General features: G+C 50.2%; 1 protein-coding gene across 9 annotated transcripts in view; it reads right to left on the bottom strand.

Moving 5' to 3' along the window:
* TPM3 (tropomyosin 3) overlaps positions 1 to 25,480 on the bottom strand; it is a 28,386-nt gene extending 2,906 nt beyond the window's left edge. Inside the window, exons 1-10 of one of the 9 annotated variants that reach the window (XM_032845205.1) lie at positions 25,289 to 25,480; positions 24,454 to 24,579; positions 13,278 to 13,411; positions 11,483 to 11,600; positions 11,296 to 11,366; positions 9,953 to 10,028; positions 9,195 to 9,257; positions 8,943 to 9,012; positions 7,175 to 7,253; positions 6,233 to 6,438 (exon numbers count right to left, since the gene is read on the bottom strand). In XM_032845205.1, coding sequence (XP_032701096.1) covers positions 6,435 to 6,438; positions 7,175 to 7,253; positions 8,943 to 9,012; positions 9,195 to 9,257; positions 9,953 to 10,028; positions 11,296 to 11,366; positions 11,483 to 11,600; positions 13,278 to 13,411; positions 24,454 to 24,579; positions 25,289 to 25,402 — 855 coding nt within the window. In that variant the 5' untranslated portion in view covers positions 25,403 to 25,480 and the 3' untranslated portion in view covers positions 6,233 to 6,434. Of the gene's footprint in view, positions 1 to 6,232; positions 6,439 to 7,174; positions 7,254 to 8,942; positions 9,013 to 9,194; positions 9,258 to 9,952; positions 10,029 to 10,581; positions 10,658 to 11,295; positions 11,367 to 11,482; positions 11,601 to 13,277; positions 13,412 to 19,394; positions 19,610 to 24,453; positions 24,580 to 25,288 lie in introns of those variants that run through there. The other 8 variants (XM_032845206.1, XM_032845207.1, XM_032845210.1 and 5 more) reach the window with 8 other exon arrangements.
* Positions 25,481 to 27,567: the final 2,087 nt, after the last annotated feature.

The following is a 27,567-nucleotide window of genomic DNA, read 5'->3' on the forward strand; positions in this document are numbered from 1 at the left end:
GTGGCTAACCCATCTCGGGGACTGTCCATCAAACCCCACCTCCCCTTTTCAAAAAGAACCCAATCCTGTTAAGGTGGGCAGCATGTCCAGCCCCAAGGAAGGCCAATCAAGATTACCCTGCCATTTTTCCAGCCTCCCTTGCAGTTAGAGGTGATTATGGAATCCAGTTCTGACCAGTGAGATACAGGGAGTAGTCTGTTGGAAGCCTTCTGGGAAAACCAGCTTTCTTTCTTGCCTTGAACATGGATGTGAGGGTGAAAGTTACAGATTTCAACCTCAAGAGAGGGCCAAGAGAATCACAGAAACCCAGCTACACCAGGCCACAGCTGCTCTAACCTGGACTTATTATTACGGGACACAAGTAAGTCCCATATTTATTTAAGCAACAGTTAAGCTGTTTCCCATAACCAAAAGCAGTCCTGGTTAAGAGTAGTTAAGTACTGGGGCACCTGGGTGGCTCAGTCGTTAAGTGTCTGCCTTCAGCTCAGGTCATGATCCCGGGGTCCTGGAATCAAGCCCCACATCAGGCTCCCTGCTCAGCAAGAGACCTCCTTCTCCCTCTCCCACACTCCCTGCTTATGTTCCCTCTCTCACTGTGTCTCTGTGAAATAAATAAAAATCTTTTAAAAAATAAATAAATAAATAACGGGCGCCTGGGTGGCTCGGTGGGTTGAGGCCTCTGCCTTCAGCTCAGGTCATGGGGATCAAGCCCCACATGGAGCCCCTCGTCAGGCTCTCTGCTCAGAGGGGAGTCTGCTTCCCTTCCTCTCTCTCTGCCTGTCTCTCTGCCTACTTGTGATCTCTATCAAATAAATAAAATCTTTTTAAAAAAATAATAATAAATAACTAAATAAATAAAAGTACTCAAACCAATGACTTTATCTCGATTTTCCACTTGGAGCACACCTTTAAGAGGGGGTACAGAGAGAAACCAAACCCATCTGACCACAGGGTTAACAGGAATTTGGGGACAGACCTACCTGGTCTCCAACTCTCAAGTTCACAAACAAGTTTCTTCCTACGTTTTGTAGTCTGTTTCAAAATGGCCTCAGGACTTCAATGTAAAGCTATATTCTTCCGTCTTAAAGATCAAGTGTATCCGCAGAAGGACTGTGCCCACAGTCCAAGCGCATTGTTCAGGCACCTTGCCCTCTGGGCAGAGGTTTTCTCCTGCTCTACCCAGAAGCAGATGACCAATACGGTCCCAAGAATACTTGCCACTTTACATACACTATCAAAACAGCAAACATATGTATACAAAATGATCCTGGGAGGAAATAACTAAAAATAATAGTTATATTAAAGGGCAGAATTAGATCGAACTTTAAGAACTGCACTTCCCAGGGTGCCTGGGTGGCTCAGTGAGTTAAAGCCTCTGCCTTCAGCTCAGGTCATGATCCCAAGGGTCCTGGGATCAAGCCCCGCATCAGGCTCTCTGCTCAGCGGGGAGCCTGCTTCCTCCTCTCTCTGCCTGCCTCTCTGCCTACTTGTGATCTCTGTCGGTCAAATAAATAAAATCTTTAAAAGAAAAAAAAAAAAAAAAAGAACTGCACTTCCCATTAAACCAGTGGTTCTCAATACACGTGCTATTATTGCCTGTTCTCTCCCCTTGGAAGGAAATTTGGAAATGTGTGGGGCAGGTTTTAATTGTCATAGTAACTAGAAGACCCTACACGTATTTATTGGTTAGGGGACAGCAGTAAGTAGAGGACAGTTCCGTACATCCCAGACTCATCTTGGTTTGAATGACCACAGTCCGCCACTGAGGAAACACTACACTAGTCTACAAGCCCCACGAGGCCTGGGATCGGAACTGTCTTATTCACTGTGGCATCCCTGACAGATGTGGGGGCTCAAATCTGTGAACGCTCACTTCTTAGGCTTTTGGTAACATTCTACACAGATTCTAAACACCGCCTGACTCTGCTGTAGCATCCCTATCCACCAGTTCCTGCAGCCCACTCCTGTCCTGTGAAAGAAGGGTCCTATCAGAATCTAGTCCCTCAAAACAGCCTCGTCAGTGAGGGGTTTGTTCCATTTAGGGAAGGAATAAGAAGAGAAATGGAAGCGTTTTCTTGCCTGATTAAATCCTAGAACCCACAGTTCCCTAAAAACGGCAGAAGGTCAACAGATAAATGTGGTTATCTGCTCACCCTGAACTAGTATGTAGGAGTTCTAATCCTGCGATCTCTGGTAACTAAAAATTCAGGATCAGATACCAGCTCATTTAGTCAAAGTTCTTGGTTCCCTGATAATAGCAAAATAAAACAAACAAACAAACAAAAAAAAAAATGCAAGCCAGAGAATCCATTTGGTCTGATGTTCCTTTTAGGCCTGTCCAATTAATTAGGGAATGATCCCATGGATGCTAGACATCCTTTAGGCTTCATTGGCCTGAATCAGGTCAATTTCATTCTCTAACAGGAAAAGAGAGTGGGAAGGCTGGAAGAGTAAAGGAAACTAATTCTATGTGTTTTAAAGCCTCACAATTCAAGAGATAAAAAGGAACAGATTTTGCCTTTTTCTTTTTTTTCAACTTTCCCCTAATATTAAGGCGGGGGGATATGCAACCAGTACCATGAGAAAATACTAGATTGGGTGGGGCTAAGACAAGGCTGCCCAACACCACAGGGCAGTTCCGCCAACCAGGTAACTTGGGACCCAATCATATGTTGTGCCTCATCCCAACAAAGGTAACAAGGAAGGGTAGAAAGGACTCTAACACATCAGACTGTGGTTCAGTCTCAGAAATTAAGAGGGAAAAGAGATCAAAATGCTTTGCTCTGAGATTACCAATGCTGCCTCTTGACCCCATCCCCATAGCTAGTCCAGGCTCGAGTCACGTACAGTGGCTTCTGCAGTAAGCGGGAAGAATGAACTTGGCACCACACAGCATTTCAAATTTCACTCTGCTACTCTGGCCTGTTGGTTTCCATCCTTGCTCACACCAGTCTTGCCGCTGGGGGAAGACCATGGCCACCAGAAGCAGAGCGCCTTGCTTTTGTCCTAATTTGCCTCCATCCTCATATACCTCTTTCTTTCCCAAGAAGCCTTTCTCTGTGCCAGTCAACTCTTTCTGCCCAAACACAAAACATCTACCATTGTACTATCCAACACAGCAAGCAGTCACTGACCACATGTGCCTATTAAATTCAGCAGTAAAACTAGCAGACTCTTAGCTCCTCGGTCACATAAACCACGCTCTGAGTGCTCAGCAGGCCCTGCGCATGCCTGGGGGTCACTGTTTTGGCAAGACTGTCAGAAGTTCTTGCTGGGCAGCACAGCTCCAGGCTCTATGTCTTGCCCTGGTTTTCCTTCCACTTAGTTCACCCTTCTGCTCCTTGAAATATGGTTTCTGTCCTTGATCTCAATGCTCGAAACACACCCCTGAATTAATGAAGTGCTCATGGCAACGTCCCGTCTTGAGCTAGCTTTCTTCTCAACCTGCTGAAGTTGAGAACCTCCGGAAGTCCTCCGTCAACGGCTCAATTAGCAAAGCTGCTGCTTCTCTTTCCATCCCTCTGACCAGCTCTGCCTGAATCCCTCCTCTGCGCATGTTTCCCTGTTTGCTTCATTCCTTTTACATCTGCAACTGTCTTTCGGGTTCTAAATGTACTTTCGTGGTCTAAATGGCCTGCCACTCATACGGCGTTCTGAATCTTGCATCAGCCAGCCTATCCCCTCAACGCCCAGAGTTTTGTTTTCACCTGGATACCTGCCAGTATTTCAGACTCCTCTCTTCTACCCTCTCCTGCCTCTTCAAACCAGACTACATGATCTCCCTATACCTTCAATGCTACCATTTTCCTAGGATCCAAACCAGTCACTCCTGACTTTCCTCCTCACACCGCATGCCTTCCATCGTGTGCGCCTTCAGTGCTGTCTCTCTACAGATGATGATCTCGGGGAAAACTGCAACAATCTAAGCCAGTTTCTCTCAAAGCAAACTTGCTGCTGGTGCTGCATAAGGAGATTTCTGACAATATACGCTTGTGAACTTAAAACTTACTTGCTATATGGTTTTTGTGTGCTTTAGGAAAAATCACTAGCAGGTATCTAACCTTTTACTTTAAATCAGAATTATGTATGTTAAGACAAATTTGAAAATAAAGAGTAAGTGTGAAGAAAACAATAATGTAGGGAGCACGTGAATATGGCAAAAGCCACCAAGGAGGACACAAATGACTCACATTTATGAACTGTCTTCTATCTAAATGCATCACTTTGATCATCTGCTCCCCTTGTAATCTAGTAACTTAGCCGCCACATCAATTCTTCATTGTGACTCATACCAGGACATATCCTTGTTCAAAATCTCCAGGGGCATCCCCATCCCCTATAAACCCCAACGTGGATTTCAGCACGCACTGCCCCTCCTGTCTAAATCTACCTTTACAGCCATTATATCCTTTCCATCTCTACCGACGCTTCTACTCTCTTGCTTTTTAACCAAAATGCTTAATGTCCACAACCCTTCAACCAAAATCTGTCAGAAATCCAATCCTTTAGAACCCAATAAAAATGAAGAGGCAAGTTTTAGTATGTTTATTAAGTACCTATTAAGTGCCTCCTTCTTTGAGTCTTTATCATCCCCACTGAAAACAGCCTCTTCCCCTGCTGAATTTCCACAAGCTTATTACTTGTGGCGCTGATCACAGACCACCTTTAGCTTTATATATATGCTCTCCTACTAGATTCTGGGTAACCTAAAAATAGGGATGGTGCCTCCATCTTTGATTATTTCTGTCCCCAGCCTGATAACTTTATGGCTTCTAAAGAGAACAGTTCAGGGGCGCCTGGGTGGCTCCGTGGGTTAAGCCGCTGCCTTCGGCTCGGATCATGATCTCAGGGTCCTGGGATCGAGTCCCGCATCGGGCTCCCTGATCAGCGGGGAGCCTGCTTCCCACCCCCCTCTCTCTGCCTGCCTCTCCATCTACTTGTGATCTCTCTCTGTCAAATAAATAAATAAAATCTTTAAAAAAAAAAAAATAAAGAGAACAGTTCAAGCATCAGCTGAACCAATCAGTCTGTGTAGACTCAGAGGCTCAAAGGCTGTGTAGCAGGAGGAAATGGTGTGAACAGAAAGAAACCTGAATTCAATGAGACCTCAAGTTTTACATTAGGGAAAACCTTTCTTTGATGGCTCTGTTCAAACGAAAATCAAGTTGGAAATACATAATTTGCTGAGAAACTGAAGTACTCGGTGTGCTGAACACCACTTAGGTGATTAGATGTGTTCAAGGACAGCTGTACTATTTGGCTCGGAACCATCCCAGCTGTGGAAGCTGGACTAGGAGTTTGTAAAGTGTTGCTATGTAATCCCACAATAAGAAGCAGGAACAGTTTCACTAGCAGAAATATATCATTTTTAGGGGCGCCTGGGTGGCTCAGCTATTGAGCATCTGCCTTAGGCTCAGGTCATGATCTCAGGGTCCTGGGATCGAGCCCCGCATCTGGCTCCCTGCTCTGCGGGAGCCTGCTTATCCCTCTCCCACTCCCCCTGCTTGTGTTCCCTCTCTTGCGGTGTCTCTGTCAAATAAATAAATAAATAAATAAATAAAATCTTAAAAAAAAAAAAAAGGAAATTTATTATTTGTATGTATGTAATAAACTATCAGCACCTTGTACACATTATCTGAAGCACGCATGACTGGTTGTTCTAGTTTTCCCAGTAATGATCATTTATCATCTGCCTTCTGGTCCACCAGCACACACCAACGGGCAAATGGCAGTGAACCCCCAGCACGTGACAAGAGTTTGGGCAAGAAAACAAAAATGTGCTGAAAACACCGTTTTTCTGTGACTTGGGATGGTCTAATTCATTAAGTTTGCTGCTAGTACACTTGAGTCCGACGAGTGCTCTGCAGAGGCACCATCTGAACCACTGGAAGAAGGGCCGAGAACATGTACTGGGAGGCACGTGGATGCTACCAGAAGAGAAGAGACCAAGGAGGAGGGGAGCCTTCCAGGCGGCCAGACTCAGGAGCCCCCAAGGACAGGACTCGGACTCCCGAAGCCTGCAAGTACCTACCCTACAGGACCGCTGCTAAGCCCGCCGCTCTGAGAGACTCACATCAGTTGAGCTTAAATGTCAAGAAAAAAAGAGACACACACAAAAGTGGCTTTGATTATGTAAGTCAGGGAGGGCCTACAACAGCTGTTCTCCGCATCACACCCCAAGGCTCCCTTTTAGGGACAGCAGCAGCTTTGTCAATGACACAAATGCGGGGGGCATGAGGCTTCCGGCAGCTTAACATTTTAATTTAGGGGATGGGGAGGAGTGGAAGAATACAGAAGTTGCTTTGTGCCCCTCACTACATCCTAATGCCTTGGGGACCAGCCAGGCCGACCCAAACGGAATCCAGAGCGAGAGTGGGGCGTTGGGCTCCCCGAGGAAAGGGGGCAGATCCAGAACAGAGCAGAAACGGTGAGAGTTATCTGTGTGAGAAAGTAAGGAGACTCTAGGTAAGAAGGACTGGCATCAACCTACATAGCAACTGGGGGGAAGGGAAGAGAAGGCAGCAGGAACGAGAAAGACAGCCAGACACTCCAGCCTGAGTCATCCGGCTTCTTCTCAGGTTAGTGGGAAAGATACAAAGGGGCAGATTAGCATCAAGGATCAAGGGTCCACAGCAAATGAATGAAATCGCCAACTCTTTCTGGTGCTTTTTACCACCTGGCTTGCTCTGGGACTCAGCTAAATTCTTTGGTGAATTTGGTGTTTCCAATCATGGCTGTTTCCTCTGAACTTTATTATCAGGACACAAATTAAATACACCCAGGAGGTGTGAATTCTGTTATGCAATGTTAGGGCCCAAGACACTGTTCTCTGGGCCCTATGTCCTTAGGTATATGATGACATGTATCTACCTTCAGCAGTGTCCCTCTGAGAAGACTGAATTGGAGAAGCAAATAGAAACACCATGGTGTTGTAAAGAAGGGTCTATCAACAAAAAAATATTTAAAAAAAAACACATGTCCATCAGGGTGCCACCGCAGATTCAGTATGAAAGGCCACCCAGCTTTTGCCAGTACGTAATCAGCACCAATATTTTAAAAACAGCTTGAAGTTTTTAGTATCCAGAGGATAAAACCAAAGCACACTATGCACAGCCTGTAACCCCAACCACCCACAAACCAAGGTCCCAGCCCCACTCTACTGTCAGATAGTTACATAGAGGTCATGTCATTGAGGGCGTGGTCCAGCTCCTCGCTAATGGCCTTGTACTTCAGTTTCTGGGCATAGAGCTCATCTGGATACGCACAGGAACACCGGAAGGGACGAGGGGACAGAGTGAAAGGTATCAGAAGCAGATGACAAGAGGGAATCATTAGAAATAAGAAAGAGTGTGACTGCGGGTCTAATACCCCAGGTCAGGAAAACATCTGTCCTGGTGGCCACAACAGGCCATTTTCAGATCCACTGTCCCCCCAGGACCACTGAACTTCTCGACACCTCTGATCAATTATAGTCAGGATTGAGAATCTAGGCACAGTCATGACTAGAAATTCCTGTTACCAAAATACTACTCCCACCCAGTTAACCCAGTTCCTAGCAGGGGTGACACAATAAAAGCAGAAAAAGGAGAAAGAACACATTAGTACTCAAGACACTTCTTCTCTACCAAGCAAGACCAGTACATTTGGCCCCTTTGTTCTACAGGATGCCTGCCCAAACCCCCACGTACTAAGACTATCCTGCTACCCAGAGCATACCAAAGAACTGTATCTCAAGAGTTCTCAAAGTCTATTTTTGCTCATGAGAGCAGACTAGTTGCCAAAATAGGGGGACAAAAAGTATTTAGAAAGCCCCTCCCCAGGTGGGGGGGGGTGCCTATGTGGTGCCTATGCCCATGATGGCTGTTTGTTGAGCCTCTGCCTTCGCTCAGGTCAGGATCCCAGGGTCCGGGAACCGAGTTCCGCATCAGGTTCCCTGCTCAGCAGTCTGCTTCTCCCTCTCCTCCTTGCTTGTCCCCCCACCCCGCAAATAAATTCTTAAAAAAAAAAAAAAAAAAAAAGAAAAGAGGGGCGCCTGGGTGGCTCAGTGGGTTAAGCCTCTGTCTTCGGCTCAGGTCATGATCTCAGGGTCCTGGGATCGAGCCCCACATCGGGATCTCTGCTCAGCAGGGAGTCTGCTTCCCCCTCTCTCTCTGCCTGCCTCTCTGCCTACTTGTGATCTCTGTCAAATAAATAAATAAAATCTTAAAAAAAAAAAAAAAAAAAAAGAAAAGAAAGAAAGAAACATTATTTTTAAAAAAAGGAAAAAAAGAAAAGAAAGGGGCGCCTGGGTGGCTCAGCGTTAAGCATCTGCCTTAGGCTCAGGTCATGATCCCAGGGTCCAGGGATCAAGCCCCGCATCAGACTCCCTGCTTCTCCCTCTCCCACTCCCCCTGCTTGTGTTCTCTCTCTCTCCCTGTGTCTCTGTCAAATAAATAAAATCTTAAAAAAAAAAAGTAAAAAAATAGAAATAAAAGAAAAATGAAAAAAAGAAAGCCCCTGGGATTCCTCAGCTCTGAGACATGGACATTTCACAGCTGCCTCTCTCAGAGATCCCCCAGAATTTCAGTGATGAACAGGACTGCCCAACGTCGCTGTGGGGTACCACACACCTCGCTGCCTCCCAAAAGTGTGGCTACCATTTCAGCCCAGAGACCAAGACTCAGGACTACTATGCTGGAGGTAAATGCAGTCACTACCAGTCTCCTCCAAGGAAAGGAAGCAAACTCCAGAATACTAGGTAAAGTCTTAGTAAAGGAAAAGGTTGTACATGTAAAAATCCAATTCTAGATTTTGACCCTTTTCACCTCGCTGGGACACAGGACAGGGCGAGGGGCATGTGGCAGATCACTACCCACTTCCTCTGGTGGACAGGGAAGGAGGTTAACAGTCAATGGGCAAGGTCTTCCTCTGTATCTCTCTCATTCCTCTCCCAGGCTCCATACCTTCCAAATCATCAATTGTCTTCTCCAGCTTCGCTACCGATCGCTCAGCAAACTCAGCACGGGTCTCTGCCTGGGGGAAAGGTGACACCAGACAGAATCAGAGATGAAAAAGACAATAAAAAGGATTCTCTATCTCTTCTACTTTCTATGCACAGAACTTTCAGAACCAAAGCCAAGCCTGTCTGAGTCTTAAAGAGTGTCTCATACGCCTCTGAATGTTTTGATTCCTTCCCTAGAACCCCCTCAGCTCACCTCCTTGAGTTTATCTGTGAGAATCTTTATCTCTTCCTCGTATTTGTCCTCCTTTTGCGAGTACTGTAAGAGAAGTAGAATAAAAGTTTCAGAGTGGAGATTCCTCACACAGACCCTACCCCTGCCACCACATTCACTCATACAGTGAACAGCCTCTTGGAGTTAATGTGCTAAATGGCCCATGAGAAAAAGAGCAAGGCCCATTTCTAAACAAAAGATCCTTAAAATCCACAAACCAATTTCCTTAGAGTCTTGATACCCTCTGATTAGAATCCTCCAGACCTTTATTTTTAAAATGGACCTACGGTTTTATGTTATTCAGATCAACCCAAAGAGGTTTTTCCTTCCTCCTGTTTAACGAGTAGGTGTAATGACAGCCCAAGGCCACAAGGCGGAAACAGCCCCATGTGCTGGTAAAAACCAGTCATCTGTCTTGACTGCCTACTAGATCTCAGATCCACTATTTGATGTCCCTATCAGTCTGCTAGAAAACCACCCGGGACCTGTGATTACTGCCACTTCTGCCACTTCGCACAGCGGCATCAGCCAGAGGGGGACATGACCCCAAGCACCTGAGGCCACGAAGTGATTTTTCACTAAAGGAATCAGTGTGCACAGGAATTAGCATTAAACCCAGAATCCGGGTGACAAGGATGCATCTCACTAGGTTGTGTAAGGAATGGGTTTCTCCAGTCTTTCATCAGGGGCAGGGCTGGGCCCAGGCCCCAAAGCCTGTCACCATCACAACCAGCCCCTACCTTCTCCGCCTGAGCCTCAAGAGACTTGAGGTTGTTGGTGACATTCTTCAGCTCCTCCTCCAGCTCAGAACACTTACTGTGAATGTTTTAATTACCGCAGGAGAGGAAAGGGGAAGAAGGAGAGAATAAAAAAAAGGGAGAGAGAGACACACAGACGTGAATTGAACCTATATGGAGAGAGAGCTGGGAGGCATACTGGGGCAGAGAGAAGTTCCCGGGTCACCTGAGCAAGTGTCACCCCTCCTCCCTCTACCACAGAGCGTGTCAGAAGCCGGGCCCTCCTGGGCTAGGACTCAGAAGTTTGGATACTAAGCGAACACGTGAGAGAAACCTCTCACAGGAACCAGCGCTAACCGCTGGCTGGGGTGTAGGTGGGATCGGACGTCCAACCCGGACAGGCCCCGGCCACCCGCGGGAGGGAGCGGCCCTGCGGAGGTGGCGAAGCCACTCGGAAGAGATGGAGGAGGCTGAGTAAGTGGGAGAGAGTGCAGCATTCCATGAAGAGATGAGAAAGCGCTCAACAAACCAACCAGTGGAGGGAGGCAGCTGTCGGACAGACAGAAGGACGGAAGAGAAGGGAAGCACACCACACACCCGGAACCTGGTCGCGGGTCTAACGGCTACAGTACCTTTTCTTCAGCAGCACTCAGACACTTGAGGTTCTGGTCCATCAGCCTGATCTGCTCATCCATCTCCCGGCAACGGCTGTTAGTGACAGTCACGGGGGTCGCACAAGCCAGGTTGTGGGGAGGGAGAAAGGTCAAAAAGGACACAGCAAGGAAACAAGCAGCAAAACGGAGGGGGGGGGATTTTTTTTTTCTTTTCTCCAAAAAATGGGAAGAAAACACCACCATGGTCATGCTATGTCATGTCTGGGAGAGGGGGATACAAAGGAAGCACAAATACATGCGCGTGTCAGCACTGCCTTTGTTGCGCAAGGCCCAGAAGGTGCCAATGGGATCACTTCCTGTCTGCCCTTGCCCTCAAGTTCGCCAGGCTGGCAACGTGGTAAAAAAGAGACCAAGAGATCGCAAGTTAGGGTTAGGTGGGAGGACCCTGTAAAGGGCCTGCAGGTTAACTCTGCACCATATGTTAATTAGTCTTTATTTGCCCATTGGCAAGCCCTCCCTACAAGACATAAAGGAAGCCTCATTTGTCACCTGTCACAGCCATTCATTCTCAGGGCCTAAAAAAGCCCCTCTCTAGGCCCTGTTTAACAAGGTTGAAGGAATGCTAGTTGGTTTACATGAATGCGCAAGCCAAAGGGAAAAGGACAGAGCGGTATGGCGCCAAAGGGAAAAGGACAGAGCGGTGTGGCAAGATCTGGGGAGCAAGATACTCACGACTCTGCCAGCTCAGCTCGCTCCTCTGTGCGTTCCAAGTCCCCCTCAATGATCACCAACTTCCGAGCCACCTACAGGACAAGAGCCCGTACAGCTCGGTGAAGCAAAGAGGAAGCCATTTCCCTCTACCATGATTCTTTTTCAAAAACCCTACAACACTGAAGAGGACACACACAAGGCACCGTACCTCTTCATACTTCCTATCTGCCTCTTCTGCAATGTGCTTGGCCTCCTTGAGTTGGATTTCCTGGAGTTCCATCTTTTCTTCATCCTTTAAGGCTCGGTTCTCAATAACCTTCATACCTCTGCCAGAAACAACAAGGACTAATGTGGCACTGACTCCCTGGGGAGTCTACCACCGGCTCACCAGGAGGGACTAGGAATGGCCCCTTCTGAAGCCATGCCTCTCTGCCTACCACCCCGAAAGAACTCCCACACCAGCCCCCACCTTAGTCTGTTTTAATACTTCTTGAAAAACAAAAACAAAAACAAAACTCTGGGGCGCCTGGGTGGCTCAGCTGCTTAAGCATCTGCCTTCGGCTCAGGTCATGACCCCAGGGTCCTGGGATCAAGTCCCGCATCGGGCTCCCCGGTCAGCAGAGCCTGCTTATCCCTCTGCCTGCGGATCCCCCTGCTTGTGCACTTTCTCTCTGACAAGTAAGTAAAATCTTTAAAAATAAACTTTTTAAAATAAAAAACAATACACCCTTAATATTAAGTAAACAGTTTAGGATACAAAGTAACCCTCCCCACCTCTACTCCTGCTCAACAAACTCCATAACCCTTCCAGAAGGGTTTTATATAGATAAAATCCAAACAAACCTCACCCCCAATTCCCCACACCCCAAAAGAATCATACACTACCCCGTTCTGCAACATGTTTTCTTTACTTCCTAGGATCTGGGGTGCTACTCTGCACCAGTAGAGACCGCCAAATTCCTCATCTTCATAGCAGCACTGTGCCCACGTGTTCTGATAGAGCATTTCTGATGCTGAAAGCCTTCCTCACACATGTGCTCACACACCTTTGCTCTAGTCTAACTCACAGCGGCAAGAAGCCAATTGGCTATTTTCACCAAAGATGAAACAAATCAAAACTTTCACCAAAGTTTTGATTTGGGGGCGCCTGGGTGGCTCAGTGGGTTGGGCCTCTGCCTTCGGCTCAGGTCATGATCCCGGGGTGCTGGGATTGAGCCCCGCATCGGGCTCTCTGCTCGGCGGGGAGCCTGCTTCATCTTCTCTGCCTGCCTCTCTGCCTACTTGTGATCTCTGTCAAATAAATAAATAAAAATCTTAAAAAAAAAAAAAAAGTTTTGATTTGTTTCAGGGACTGTGGTTCTCAACCACAGACACACATTATCAGACAAAATTTAAAAACATCAACACCCAGATGTTGCAATGGACTCTCACTGAACTGGGGTGGAATTCCAGGCATTCTGATATTTTCAACTCCCCAGTGATCCCCACCCCTCGCTCCCATGATTCTAATGCTGTAGCAGTGGCTGACAGAGCTTATCTCACACTCACTGCTGGGCTCCCGCTCCACAGTTCCTGGCTCCTAGATCAGGGTAAGGGCTGAGAAAATGAATTTCCACCAAGTTCCCAGGTGCTGTTGGGCTGGGAGCTCACTCTGAGAATCACTGCTTTAGGGGGACTAACCTCACAAATTAAGCCTATGATTCTGTGGAGGCCATCCTGGTGACCCTATTTAAGAAGTGAATCATTAGATCAGTTTCTAGTGTAACACCAATTATCAAAGGTCACAGCGCCCTGGTAACCCTTAATCTGCCTTCAAGTGAAAGGATATGCAGAACAGAAACAAAGAGGTAATTTACTATTTTTATATGTTAACTAGGTGGAATTTAAATAAAAACTTGGGGAGGGGTGGAGCAGGGAGCAGGATTTTAAGGGAAATCCTCCTCCGAGTGTCCTGCGTGTCCTGTGCTCCTGAAAGCCGCCCCCCCATGAGGCTGTCTACACACCTCTCACTCTCATCAGCAGCTTTCTCCGCTTCCTCCAGCTTTTGCAGGGCAGTGGCCAGGCGCTCCTGGGCGCGGTCCAGCTCCTCCTCAACCAGCTGGATCCTGCGGTTCAAGGAGGCCACCTCAGCCTCGGCCTGTGAACAAGAGAACAGAGAGGCGGAGCAGGGCTAAGACCAGGTGGGGCGCCAGGAAGGAGCCAGGGTCCAACACGGCAACACCTGTCTTAGTGCAGATGCGACAAGATGACAGACCCCCATTTCCTCCCTTTCTCATCAGCGGATTTCCATGTGCTCCACAAGAAGCATGTTTTAAAACTCAGTTCCTTGCCCAGCCCAGTGCCAGTTAGTACTAGCTCCTTTCTGGACTCAGGTCAAACTCCTGAACACGCTAGTGTCAGAAAAGGTGGCCAGTGAAGGGTCCCCTGTGCCTGCGCTCTGGCTTAGAAGGGAGTTCCACTCTTTAGCAACTTTCTTCTAAGTATCTCAGAAAGTGAAAAAATAAGTAAGCGAAGTTTCTTAAAGAGGGAAATGTGGATTATCCATTAATTTGCTGCTCAACTCAAGTTGTTTACCCTCCAATGACCTTATCCTAATATACCAGGAGGGTCACTAGACAAGAGAACATTTTTCAGAGTAATAGTCCAGACCAGAAAGCAAAAGGATCCAACATCGGGATATCCACCCTCCCACCCCTACGACTGGCTCCCCATCCCCACCTTTTCAAAGGGGACAACAAGGAACTCTCCTAGCTAAAATGACCTGCCTTGAAGACATACGGAAAAAATGGGGGGCAGAAGAGAATGTTTCCTCCAACGCCTACCGCCACTCCTGCAAATTTCTCAGCTGCGACCCCTTGCTACTCCTGCAGTCATCAGGACTCCGGACTTCAGCCCTACCCTCCCCACAGCTTGACAGTCCTCTCCGCACCTCAAGCACAGGCTGGGACTCAAGCCATCTCATGCCTCCTCCTCGACAATGGAGTGAGAAACAAGAAAAGGAGGCTGCCAGTATGTGCACGAATTCCACAGGCAGAAAAGCCTCCCTCTTAGGACTTCCTCTCCCCTCCATCCGCCTTTACCGGTGGCAAGTGGCCGCTGCCACAAGCACACAGAATTTAATCCGTTCTGCAAGCCAGCCGGTTCAGCTGCTTATCCAAGTGCTTGGTTAACGTGATCTCTCTCTACAGTCCAGACTGTGTCTGAATTCTATTACCCTGATTTCCTGCTGGCAGTCGGGGTGGGAGCAGGTACAGAAATAATCTGGGCCACAGTCCCTAAAGGGAGGGATATAGCCCAAAAGACTCCCGTTAAGAATCAGGTTATTTGGGGGTATGGAGCGGGGGGGGGGGGGTTCGGAGCAGGGGGAGAGCTCAGCTCAGTCGGGTAAGCATCCAACTCTTGATTTTGGCTCAGATCTCCAGCCCCACCTCACGCTGCGAGCTGGGTGTGGAGGCTGCTGGGGATTCTCTCTCCCTCTACTCCTTCCCATTGCACTCTCACTCTCAAAAAAAACCCAAAACAAACAAACAAACCAAATCAGGTTATTTGGCACAAAGATTTCCAAATACAAACACAGGAGGTTCAAAGTACTATCTGGGTTGGGACTACAGAAGCACCAACCCCCAGGAGAAAAATAACAAGGAATCCACAGAAGCTGAAATTACTAAGAAACCATCGTGTCTCTAACTATCCTACTCAAAATAGCACAGAGACGAGTACTCTCTCATCCTGTCTCTTCCAGGAAAACAGATGTCCCATGGCCCCTAGGACAACACACACTGTACCTCACAAGCTCAGAAAGGGCAACAGGTCAAGATTACAAGAACAAGTCAAGCTACCGGACAAAAACACGGCCAGTGCAGTGTTTACCCCATCTCCCCCCTTCAAATGCCTAGAACAACGACGACGACGACGACAAAAAAGGAACCAGATTTGGAAGAAGCTCATAAAATCTGAGTCCCCATCTAGCTCACCAGCAGTTACCCAAACGGAGACGAGAACAGGGTATGGGGGCGGGGTGTAGGGTTTCCATGACAACAAGCTGGCTCCCGCAGTTTCTCCCACAAATCAGCATTTACAATAGAATTCTTAGCAAGGATGAAAAGGGAGGAGAAAACACCTCTTGGTGCCCTCACAGGAGCATGCGCACACTGAACGAGCTTCTATCAAAAGCAGAACCAGCCATGGGTGTCCCAGCAAAAGCTTAGGGGTCGGGGGTGTGACATGACACACAAACACTGTTCTCCTTTTTTCTCCTTCTACAGAGGATCAGTTCTCTCTACAATGAAAGAGAAGTTTGCAGAATCAACATCTATGACTATGTCTAAGGGAATAAGGGAAGACTTTCGCTTCAAGCCAGAATCTGTGTGCAATGCCTGTCCCTTCCAGATCAATCCGTCCTGCAAGACGCTGGCTGGGACTAACTCCTGCAAGTCAGGATGGGAAAAATGAACTTTATGCTATTCCCACCACCCTAGGGTTGGCATATCCAGAAACAGTTTTGAACTTTCAGCCCACCCACCTCTGCCCCCCCCCAGAGGATACATTCTAAGGGCTTTCCTTTAGGTAATAATCGGACTCTCCATGGTCCAAGAAGCAGAGATCCCAAGGGAGGAGGAGGTGTGTCACAGCAGCAGTCTGTTCATGTTAGTCGACGGGCCGATCACGGCATTCGCCACCAGATGACTTTGGCTTAAACATTACCATCCTCCACACGGAAGAGTCCCCAAGCACACTACACACCTCCAGGCAAAGAACTGACAGGGCACTGGTGCTCCGAGGCAGATCAGGGCCGAGGACAGAAGGGGATAAGCCTAAATCTGGCATTCTGCCACTCTGGGGTTTCTCTTTTTAGAAAAAAGCCAGAGATGAAATTCAAAGAAAACCAGTAACGGAAAAGTCAGGCGTGAGCCTGTGAGCAAAGGGCTGCTCGGTATCGCCTTGTTCACAAATGCTCACCCAGGGAGACCCGCTGTCCTCCGGCACTTCACATTCACCCAGGGGGAGGCAAGCTGGGGGAAGGGAGCACCACTATCTGCCCCACAGCAAACAAAGGTGGAGTCCACACGAGGAACTCAGAGCAAAGGGCTATTTGCCTCTCTCCTAGGAGTGTGTGCTCTAACGTGAAGGAGAGAGAAAAGGTAATCAGCAAGAAAGTAAATCTAAACCAAAGGTGATAAAGGCCGCTGTGCTGTCCACCAGACCCCACAAACAGGAGAGCCACACAACAGCCAGGCATTCTAACTCCTCCAGAGACCAGGAATTGGGTATAAAGCCAGAATCAGAACTGCTGTTTTAAAGCCCACTCACTCTCTCAGTAATATGCCTCAATTTTGGGGGGGGGGGGGGGGGGGGGAACGAGATGGAAATACCAGGATAAGTTAGGAGAGAGACCTATTAAAAACAGTAAGAAGAACTATATAAAAATGGCTAATATAGTAAGTTTCATGTCATGTATATTGCTACCACCACCAAAAAACCAGCAAAGAAAAAGACTGCATTTGGGTATTAAGTTTACCAAGAACTGCAAAGGAGAGGACACAGTGCTACAATGTAAAAGGTCAATCTCCTGAAAACAGAGAAGAAAGATAGATCCCAGAACAACTCCAGACTCAGCTTTGATTCTTCCAGCTTCCCAACAAAGAGTGAGTGCTCACACAAAGCAACCAGAAAAATAATTAAGTGACAATCTCACTAACAGCATGAGATAGCATCAGGGAGTGCTGAGTTTCTAGCTAAAGAGGAGGGAGGAGCCTGCAAAACTCACATTCCAGAAGGCCCTAAGAGGATAACAGGTAGACCAAGCACCGACTTCCTTCCCAGGGGTGTCTCCTCCTGAGGAGGAGTTCAAAGTTTGCCAGAGCAGAAAGTCAAACTGTTAAGCTCCCTCAAGCTGGGAAGTAGAAACATAGTGGTTTCATCAATATTTAACTATCACCCTACTTCCCCATCTGAACTTCCTCACTAGACTTCTACGCTCAACTCAGTATGCAAATTTTCAGGCTGTGAGAAAGGAACAATTTAAGAAACACCTGAAGCTGCCCACTGGGCTGCCTATCACCACAAAGCCACCTAGGAAGAGTGGGGTGAAAAGGAGACACATTTTCCTGCAGGAAAATTACCAAATCCTGGGGAGAGAAGGGAGGAGGAGATGGGGCATCACCCACTCTTGAAGTATTCCTGGGATGCTCATACTTAAATGTTGAGCCCAAGACTGTAGCTCAAGACATGGATACCTCTTTAAAAGCCATCCTGCCCTCCTCTTTAAGGGATTCTAGTCTCCAGAACAAAGGAGATGAAAAAGTGTCCCTACTCATAGTCACCCAGACAGTCCATCTCACTTGAATTGATAATTAGAAGTCACCAGTATAATGAATAAGGAAAAAAATCCCCTGAGAAAAATGTGACGGAGGAAGACAAACTCCCAGCACTTCCATGCCCACTTATAAAAAGAAAACTGTATTCTAACAATTTTTCATGTACTAGCTTAGTGGGCAGCTGCCAGAACAATAATTCTCAGCCACTCCCCCAGGGGAGGAAAAGAACAAAAATTAAAAAAAAAAAAAAAAAAAAATTGGGGGGGGGAGCACCTGGGTGGCTCAGTGGCTTAAGCCTCTGCCTTTGGCTCAGGTCATGATCTCGGCGTCCTGGGATGGAGCCCCGCATCCGCCAGCTCTCTGCTCAGCGGGGAGCCTGCTTCCCTCTCTCTCTCTCTGCCTGCCTCTCTGCCTACTTGTGATCTCTGTCAAATAAATAAAATCTTTAAAAAAAAATTTTTTTTTTCTTTAACTGGAAAAGAACAAGGAATGGCAATAAACCACAAAAGTTCTTCACTGGGTCTTCAAATTTTAGCAACACTTACTTTTCCTTCCAGCCTAGAGATCCTCCAACAAAACCAAGGCCTGAAGTCAGGAGGTCATCTCCACCCAAGGAATGCCCCCTACACCCTGGAAAATCTCATGGCTTGCTAAAACTAGAGAACCATTTCTAAACAGAAAGCAGTTTCAAGAATCACCACTCATTCCACCAACATTTTACGTTTCAACTCTCTGTTGAACAAATACGTAATGATCTCTAAAGCCGCCCCCCCCACCACCACTGTGGAGGGTAATCGGGACAGCAACAGAGTAACATCACTAGAGGCCACTTGGAACTTTATTTTGTCTGCAGCGGCCGGCGTCAACTAGAAACCCTGAGGGAAACCGGCCCTCCACCGACTCTCCGCCACACCGACTGGCTTATCAGCTCTGCTTGGAAGAAGGCTTCTTAACCGGTTCAGCTTGCACTGATTACACTTCGGCAAGAAAGGCCCGAGCCTGGCAGAAGTCCCTGCCTTCCAGGTCACCCCGCGCAGGGCTCGGCAAGTTTCGCGGCCTTGTCCGTTTGCACTAGCACTGCGAGCGAGGCACCAGCTCGTCCTCTGCTCCTTCACGCCGACCCACAGGGTGGGTTTAGCGGTTGCCCCCGTAAGAGGAAAGAGCCCAGGCCGGAGGATGGGAGGCACTGCTGTGGCCTCTACCTCCTCCAGGCAGGGCACCGCGCTTCCTCTCTGCCGACTGCTGCCTCATTTCCTGAGCAGGAGGAGGGAGCGGAAAAGCTGCCAGCAGGCCAGGCCGGGGGCTTTCCGGCGGTTCCCACCCCCACCCCCACCCGTGCACAGTAAGTTCGGCCCTGCCCCTCCCAGACCAGGGAAGCACCCACCGCCTCTCATCTCACTCTCTGGGCCGGAAACCTCTGACCAGAGAGCGAATTCCGCACCCCTCCCCGCCCTTCACGGAGGAGTGGGGGAGGGAGAGGCCGCTGAGCCCCTCCCCCGGCCGCGCCTGGCTCCGAGGGACTGAATGAATGAGCCGGGAGAGGGGAGAAGGAGAACGACTGCCGGGCCCCGAGAGACTCAGCGCCCTCAAAGGTCAAGTCTGCTCAGCCGAGCAGCCAGGTCCCCCCTCGGCGACCTCAGGGCCACCTGCGGCTGAGCCCCACCCATCCTCCGGGCTCCAACTTCATCTCCGAGTCGGCCGCCGCCGGAGAACCGCGCTGCGCCGCGGAACGAGGGCCGCCCCATCCGGGGTCCCAGCCGCGGCAGCGCCCGCTCTCCCTCACGCGCCTCACCCTCTCCGTACCTGCTCCCGGGCCCGCCTTTCCCCTTCCACTTCCCGCTGCAGGCGCTCGGCCCTCTCCTCTGCGTCATCGGCTTGTTGCTGCAGAACCTGGATCTTGCGCTTCACCGCCTCGATGGTGGTGATCCCGGCCATGGTGCCCACCCAGCCCCTGCTCGCGCTCGGCTTCCTGCCTCCTCCGCTCGGCGATGTAGCCGCTTCTCACCCCCACTTCCGCCTGCTCCTCCCTGAAATACCGGAACTCGCCCACCCGCCCGGATGTGACGTCGCCGCCGCGCCCTGCCGCGCGGGGCCACGGGAGGACAGCCCGCCGCGCAAGCGCGGGGCGGGGCCTTCTGGCGCCAGCAAAGGCGGGCGGGGCTGCGCCGGGGGCGAGCTACCATGGCGACGGCGGGGAGCGTCGCGGTGAAGCCGCTCAGGCCTAGCGGGCTGCGCTCGGGTCCGCAAGCCCGGCCGCGGCCACCCACCGGTCGGGGCACCTTGTGTCCTCCCGCCCCGAGCGCCGCGTGTGCCTCTGCTTCCACTCGCCGCACCCAGGGCCGGGGCTTGCGGGGCCCCTCTTCCGCAGTGCCCCGCTCCGCCCCGTCCTTCCCAGGTCGGCCCGGGGGTCCTCGGCCCCCGCTCGAAAGCGGGTGAGGGGATCGGGGTGGGAGGAAAAGCCGCGGGGCCACTGCTCGTTCCGCGGGGCGTCGGTTAGGAACGAAGCGCCGCTTCCGTCTCGGAGCCGCGCTCTAGCCGGCGCCCTCGAGAGTCGGTGCGGTTTACCCGCCGCAACAGTCCGTCGCTCGGCCTGGTCGGGCGTCGTCGCTGCGCGCCTCTGCCGCTGAGAGGGTGTCCTGCGCCCCCGCTTCACCGGGAAGGAGCCCTCTAGGACGGATCGTTGCTCCCAGGCCCTTGGTGCCGCAGCCCCAGGAGAGCCTCTGCTCAGTGGTGCGGCCCCGGTCCGCGGCCACGGCTGCTCTGCGGTGCCCTGAAGAGCTGTTTGGGATTTGGAAACTGCCTCTCCGGCACCGCCATGCAGGATTCTCGGAAGCGCAAGAGCAGAGACACCTGGAAATGGTGCCATCCCCGCCCTTCGTCTGCACGCCTGCTTCCCAGCGAGCCCTCAGAACAGAGGGCCCCTCCGGTGCAGCTCTCCTTCCCTCCGAATTACGGGCCGGAGAGCACTTCGAGTTAAGAATCCTGACTGCGGAGAGGGCTGGTGGGTAAGATAGGTGCTGCCCTCAGTGCCTGGTCCCGAGGACGCTCCTGCACAGGCTCTGTCTTCCCTGGTTCCTCTTAAAAATACTGAGCAAATGTGGTGGTGTGGAGAAACCAGAGATAAGGGGACCGATCGGACCACCCTGCCCTTTATGATAATCACCTGTGACCCACAAAGAGCAGCCAGCCCCTAAAAAGGAAGGAAGCTGTTGAAGGTGCTCTCAATGAGACGGTAAAAGGATTTAAGTTTCCTGGTTAGCTTTCTACAAAAGACCAACACTTAAAGGCCCTCATTGCCAACCCAAGGACCCCTCTCGCTCTTGAGAGCTTTTTCTGTGTCTTCACTTAATAAACTTCTTACAAACTAAATAATAAAAATCTAAAAAAGTATGAAGCAATGAGCCTGTTGAGAGGAAGCAATTGAGACAGTAAGTAATTTGCTTGATAGAGTAAGCTGTACACTGGTTTCTCTCTCCCACTCCCAGGAATTTGGGAGGAAGAACAAGGTTCTGAACCTTGGTAAACTCTACCCTAATGGCCTAAGAATTTTCCATCTCTTTTTGGAGAAATCTGATCTGAGAGACTATGGAAGCAGAAATGAGACGTTGTCATCTGGGTGGCCATCAGCAGGGGGCACTGTTTACCTCCCTTTGTCCTAGTGACGTTGCGGGAGACCTTATCCAAGACAAACCCAAGGCTGCTAAGAGCACCACTGCATTCCTGAAGCTGGTAGATGTGAACAGATAATCTTCTCTTGATCCAGGGAAACAGGTGGATTGACTCCTGATACCCTTTAAAGGCATGATGGATGGGCAGCAAGAGGCCCAGTGCTATTGTTTTCCTGGTGACCAACAATACAACAATATATCAGCAGGTGTATCTGTCCATCCCTGGCTCTTATCTCCCACCCCTTCCATGTCTGGTATGACCCTATGTTCCAGACATTACACTCTTCTTTCCCCTTGTTTTACGCTAATTAGCTTCTGACTTCACCTCGGGTTGAGAGGACCTTAGACATCGTTGTATAGCACTGTGAATGTTCTTACTGCCACTGAAGTGTACGCTTAAAAATGGTTAAAATGGCAGATGTTACCTGGTTGTGTTGCAGTTCTTTAAAAAAAAAAAAAAAGGACCTCAAACAAATTCAGGGAGGAAAAACAAGTCTAGACCAACCTTGCCAACCCTTTGCCCTTTCTTTGTTCAAGAAATCCTGTGCTTTCCAGAAGAGCTTCTCAGATAGCCAGAACTCACTGTGTGAACATGCACTCACTGACTTGACTCCCTCTCCTCTTATTCCCTTTATATCTGCATCAAAGTCATATGCTCTGTTTGTTCATCTCAGAGGTGGAAGCTGGACTGCGAAGGGCTTGGCCAGTTGTATGGGACAGGGTGCCCTTCCGCACAAAATACACCTATCATGTTGCTGATGACTCTGACCCTTGCTCTCGACTTTAAACCTTGCTGCCTACTCCTTATTCAGCCCTTTTCTCAATTCCTATAAACACTTTCCTTCTTTGATCCTTTGAGGCAGGAATCTCCTGCCTTTTTCTGTAAAAGACCAGACTGTCAGTTTTTCTGGCTTTGCGGGCCCTGGGGGTGTGGTGACTATTCCCTGGTTGGGAGGAAGATGAGAGAGGATATGTAAGTGAGTGGGCATATCATGTTGTGCCAGTAAAACTCTACAGAACTAGGCTGTGACAGGATTCACCTTACAAGTGGGAGTTGCTGACCCCAGCTTTGAGGAAAGAAACCCTTCCTCTTCCGTTTCTTGTTCCCCAGCACACCTCTGCGGGCACTGACTGACTTGTAAGGAAAGCTACCAGGTGCGGGGGGGGGTTAAATGAGGTTTTCCACCCTCATATTACATACTGAAGTGGGTTTTGATGAGTTCCCATACAAAGAGGAGAAATTCCTTCCGAGTGAATCTACCAAGCCCATGCCATCCAGGTGGGGGCGAGAGTGTGTGCAGCACGTTTGCAACAGCTTGGGACAGACAGAATTCATCCTCGGGAAATTCCTTTATCTTCCAAATAAAACTGAGGTATTGTCTAAAGCCTCTGATCTTTCTAGGGCAAACATGAAGTGGAAAGATCTAAGGTTCGACTTTGTTGTTCTCACTGCCCCTAGACACACCACCTCCATCCCGCACGCTCCTTGCAGCCTCCAGACTCTCCCTGAGGGCCATCAGCCAACATCTCGCAAAACTGTTATTAACCTGGCACTGCTGGTTTGAGAAAATTCCTGTCCCTAGATCAGTCCATTGGGGTCCGAGAGCCCTGTCCATGTGCACCTGGAACCCTGGCCAGCCAATTCCAGCAGGCCGTCAGGCATTTGCCCAAAGTTCTGGAGGTAACCTGCGTTCATTGCAGTTTTCCAGCAGTTTTCTAGGAGGGGAGAATGAATAGTTTGCAGGGGACTAAACTTCGGAAACTATGTATATGTATATGTATAATGTATATGATCTACTTTACCTCTGGCCTCCGGTATGACACATTCAACAACCCTCACCGTGTTCCCTGACCCCTGAAAGTGCCAAAAAGCCAAAGAGGAGATGAGAGACCTCACAGCGGAGAGGCCCCATGTGAGTGTTTGGAAGCATTTGTGAATGGCCCAGGTTGAGTCTCCAACTCTTTGCCAAAACCAAATGTGATTTTAAAAAGTATGTGCTCGGGGTGCCTGGAGGGCTCAATGGGTTGGGCGTCTGCCTTCAGCTCAGGTCATAGTCTCAGGGTCCTGGGATGGAGCCCCACATCAGGCGCTCTGCTCAGCAGGGGTCTGCTTCCTCCTCTCTCTCTCTCTGCCTACCTCTCTGCCTACTTGTGATCTCTGTCAAATAAATAAAATCTTAAAAAAAAAAAAAGAAATCTGTGCTCCTTGGGGGCAAACCGCCAAATTAGTCGGTGGAGGTTAAAACTCTTGAGCTCAGGGTCGTGAATGCCAGCCTCAATCTGGGTATGAAGCCTACTTAAAATAACTAAACAAAAATACGTGCTTCTATTTTCCTGTTAACTTAGTGCTAAGAGTTGATGGTATTTCCGTCAATATCAGGACATTTTTTTGTTGCTGTTATGTCGCTTTTCTTCCCAACATCTTTCCTCTGTAGCCTCTCATTTGTCATTGTGCTAATCTTTGAGTTTGAAGATAGAGGGAAGTAGATGGTGCTAGGGGAAACATGAAGTGGAAAAAAGAATTTTATTTCATGTTTGGTTGGGAAAATCCAACCCTGAGCCTAGAGAAGCTGAGTCATAGAACCAGTGCCACAGAGTAAGGTCTGGTGGTGACACTCTTACCCCATAGGGTTCCTTCTTGCTTTACCACGGTCTCTCAGAAAGCCTCTCTGCTGCCCTAGGAGCAGTGCTCCGTGCGGCCTCTCAGCAGCAGTAAGGCAGACACAGTAGCCCTGATAAATAAAGCCATATAGGGCCAGGGTCAGTGTGACCTCTTTTGTCCCATTGTGAAATCGGAGCCGGCTCCATGGGGCAGTTGAGAGATGAGAGTTTCCCTATTAATACACAGACCACTGCGCCAAGTCTTGGACACAAAAGCTAAGAATGTGGCACGGGGGAGGGGGTGGGAAAAGTGAGAGTAGTCTGGACTCCTTTGTTCGGGCCCTGAGAAACCTATAAAATTCCTGGGTGGAAGGTGAGACAAACATCAGACTTCTCCCTGTGCTTAAGAACAAACGTGCGTGCCGTCAGAGTGTGCCGGCTCATATAAGATTGTATGCCGAAATGCATGTGTGTGCGTCTCCGCTCTCTGAACTCCCGCGTATGCACGTGTGCAAGTGTGTGGGGGACGTAGTCCTACCAGTGCGGTGCTCTGCACGCGTGGACCAAACCCCTTCCGTCTCTCCGGCACTCACGTCAGCGGCCTTCTTCTCCGCCAGCTCCAGCTTCTCCTGGGCGTCCTTCAGCGCTTCAGAATACTTGTCCAGCTCGTCCTCCGTCCCTTTCAGCTTCTTCTGCATGGCCGCCAGCTCGTCCTCCAGCTGTGGGAGCCCCAGCAGTCACACACAAGACATGCACACAATGGGGCCAGCTCAGACCCGGGGCTCCTGAGCCCTGAGCGGCCTCTGAACCCAGCCTCAATGTTACCAATCCAAAAGAGACACGCTTTCTCCCCAGCCACTCCCAGCCAACTGCCCCAGGACTTGTGCCTTGACATGTGACCCTGGGATCTCTGACCCTAAGATGACCAAGCCCTGCTGGATTTTCCTCGAAGACCCTGGGATGGGAAATGTCTTAGGGAGTAGGTGCCTGTGACTCCAGTTAAGGCCGGCTCCGTCAGTAGAGCTATGTGACTCTCGATGTCAGGGATGTAGGTTCAAGCCCCACGTGAGACGAAGAGATTACTTAAAAATACCATCTTTAAAAAAATGTTTTTTAAGGGAAAAGAGATGCTACGTGCCAAGCTCCCACCTTTTCCTCTAGAAATCGGGTCCTCCCAAAACATGACCCCCCCATTTAGATCCAGCAGACACACCATGGCTCAAAGGGGGCTACTGGTTTCCCAAGGTCACGCAGGCTGTCTGGGACAAACACCCTAGATGTTCCCTGTCTATCCAGGGAGGTTAGGAAAGAAGAGGGTCTCTCCCACCCAAAGAACAAGCAGACACAGGCGCTCACTGCCTCTGCCCCAGAGCCCTCCACCTGCCCGTCTTGCGCGCCCGCAGGCAAGAGAAGCTGACGGGCGCCCACCTGCTTACTCCTCTCTTCCGCCTGCTTCTGCTCAGCCTCGGCTTGTTCTGCCCGGTCCAGAGCATTCTCCTTGTCCAGCTTCAACATCTGCATCTTTTTCTTGATGGCCTCCATTGTGAGCAGTGGCTGTTGGTGAGCTGACCTGTGAGCACTGGAGAACTGGAGACCGAGGGCAGAGAGGAGGGGCTGCTGCCTGACCGACTAGGCGTCCCCCAGCCTTAAGCCTTTATCCCTACTCCTGGCTCCACCTCTGGTTCCTAATATGGTCTTTCTAGCTCCTTCCATCCCGTTATTGTTCTCCCCGGGGAGCGCGGGGTGAGACACTTTGATGGACTGACATCACCAGCAAAGAAGAATTAGGGAACAGCTGAGGCTGATTTTAGACAATGGAAAGTGGGGGAGGGTAGAGGTTCTTCCTGACCCTGAAACTTTCCACTCTCAGGGCAGCTCTCTGGGTGTTCTAAAAGGCAAGGGCAGGGGAGAACACTGAAATAGAGAAGGGTACTTGGGCAATTCCAGATCAGTGGTTCTCCCCCAGAGTGTCCTTCTGTTTCCCGTCACCTCCCCCTGCCTGTGTTGGGTGGCAGTCAGACTCCGTTGGCTGAATTCTACCTTTTGATTCCCAGTGTTCGGGGACCTTGAGCTCCAGTGAAGACGGAGGTCACTCGTGATCCTCGACAATTCCCCCGGATCCCCAGATCAAGTTACTGTGCTATTTCCAGAGTCTCTAATTGGCAGGGAGACCTCATTCCTCCTCCTCTAGAGCCACAGGGTTGGAGTAAACCGAGAGGGTTGGTATCTGGAAAGCTCTCCCAGAACTTCAAGTGGGGTAAGGGAGAGAAGCAGGGGAGGGTCCCCGTCATCTGGGTCGGATCATGCCCTCTGTTTGCCCACTGTGATCTTTAAGTAGAACTTCCCTGCGCCCCCAGCCAAGCTCTGTCCGCTGTCCACTCTGCCTGCTCCCGGCTTCCTCCTGACCCCCGCCCAACCCACTGCCATGCTCGCAGCACGTATGTCTTCATCACCGTCTCTGTTCTCCCGGGCCTCCCTAGACCAGGTCATTCCTCCACTCGGAGCCTGTTACTGACAGGTGGCAACTGATCCTGGGGCGCCAGGGGAGAGGTGGGCCCCGCTCAAGGTGACAAGGTGGGCCATCGGAGAGGAGTGCGAGGGGCTCTAGCTAGTCATTATGTCAAGGATCGCTAGCTCCTGGTAGCACTGAGGCCCAGCAGCGGGGTAACTGAGACCCCCACCGGGTCAGAGGGCAAAACTGGAGCCCACTCGTGAGAGCTTCCAGTCACTAGAGGTATGGGCAGAGAGACCATCGGTTCATCCTGAAGGACAGCAGAGAAGCCGAAGACCCTCCATGCGGGACGTGTGAGTGAGGAGCAAGGAGGTCCCAGGGACGGGACGCAGCAGTTAACACGGGTGTGGGGAGTGTTGGATACGGAGGGCAAAAGTACAAGGACAGAAGGTCAGAGAAACATCCCTTCCGGTATACAGGAAAGATGCAGGGAAATTCGATCTTCAAATTCCGGTTCTCGTGCTCCCACACTAGCCTCCAGCTCAGGACTGAAATGCACGGAGTCGCCACCACTGCTTTTCCAAAGGGTCTTGGAGAGATGAGGTTGGGTAAAGGAGCCCCAGAGCCCCAGAGGCTGATGCCAAATTGCCCACCTCCGTAAGAATATGTTCGATATTTAGTTGGTTCCTAATTAAACAACCCAATATCAAACATATCACACAGAAACAGGCAGGAGAGCCTCGGGGGTCATCTCCCTTCCTCCCCTCCAGCCACCAAGCATGGCTGGATGGCAAGCCATCTCCTCAGGGAAGGACACTGCCCCCTGCTCTTCCCCTCCCAAGACAGCTGGCTCTTACTCTGGTGCCTCGTGCTGTCCCTGCGTCACCCCTCCCTGTCGGTGCCTGGCCTTTGCTGGATCACGTTCGCCTAAACCAGGAAGCATGTCTGGCAGGGCTCCACGTCCGGGCACCTATCCTTTCCCAGGGCTCCCACACAGAGCTTCTCCCCATGATGTCACGACCACAGCGCTGAGAGCCGGCCCGGCCTCCTGCTGTCCTCAACCTCCTTCCCACTGCTCTGAGGCTTTCCGGGGGAGGGGGTAGGCGGCTTGCACACCCTGCTTCACCTCTCCAACAGAACTCCCGACCTTCCAGATCACCCCCAGCAGACCGCTGAGAGCCTTTGAGCTGACGCCCTCCCGGACTCCTCCTGTTCCTAAGTATTACAGAGAAGTAGCCCTGAGGAACTTCGAGAA

This window comes from Lontra canadensis, unplaced genomic scaffold (genome assembly GCF_010015895.1).
Source record: "Lontra canadensis isolate GAN:19392208 unplaced genomic scaffold, GSC_riverotter_1.0 scaffold160, whole genome shotgun sequence".
NCBI classification, from domain to species: domain Eukaryota; kingdom Metazoa; phylum Chordata; class Mammalia; order Carnivora; family Mustelidae; genus Lontra; species Lontra canadensis.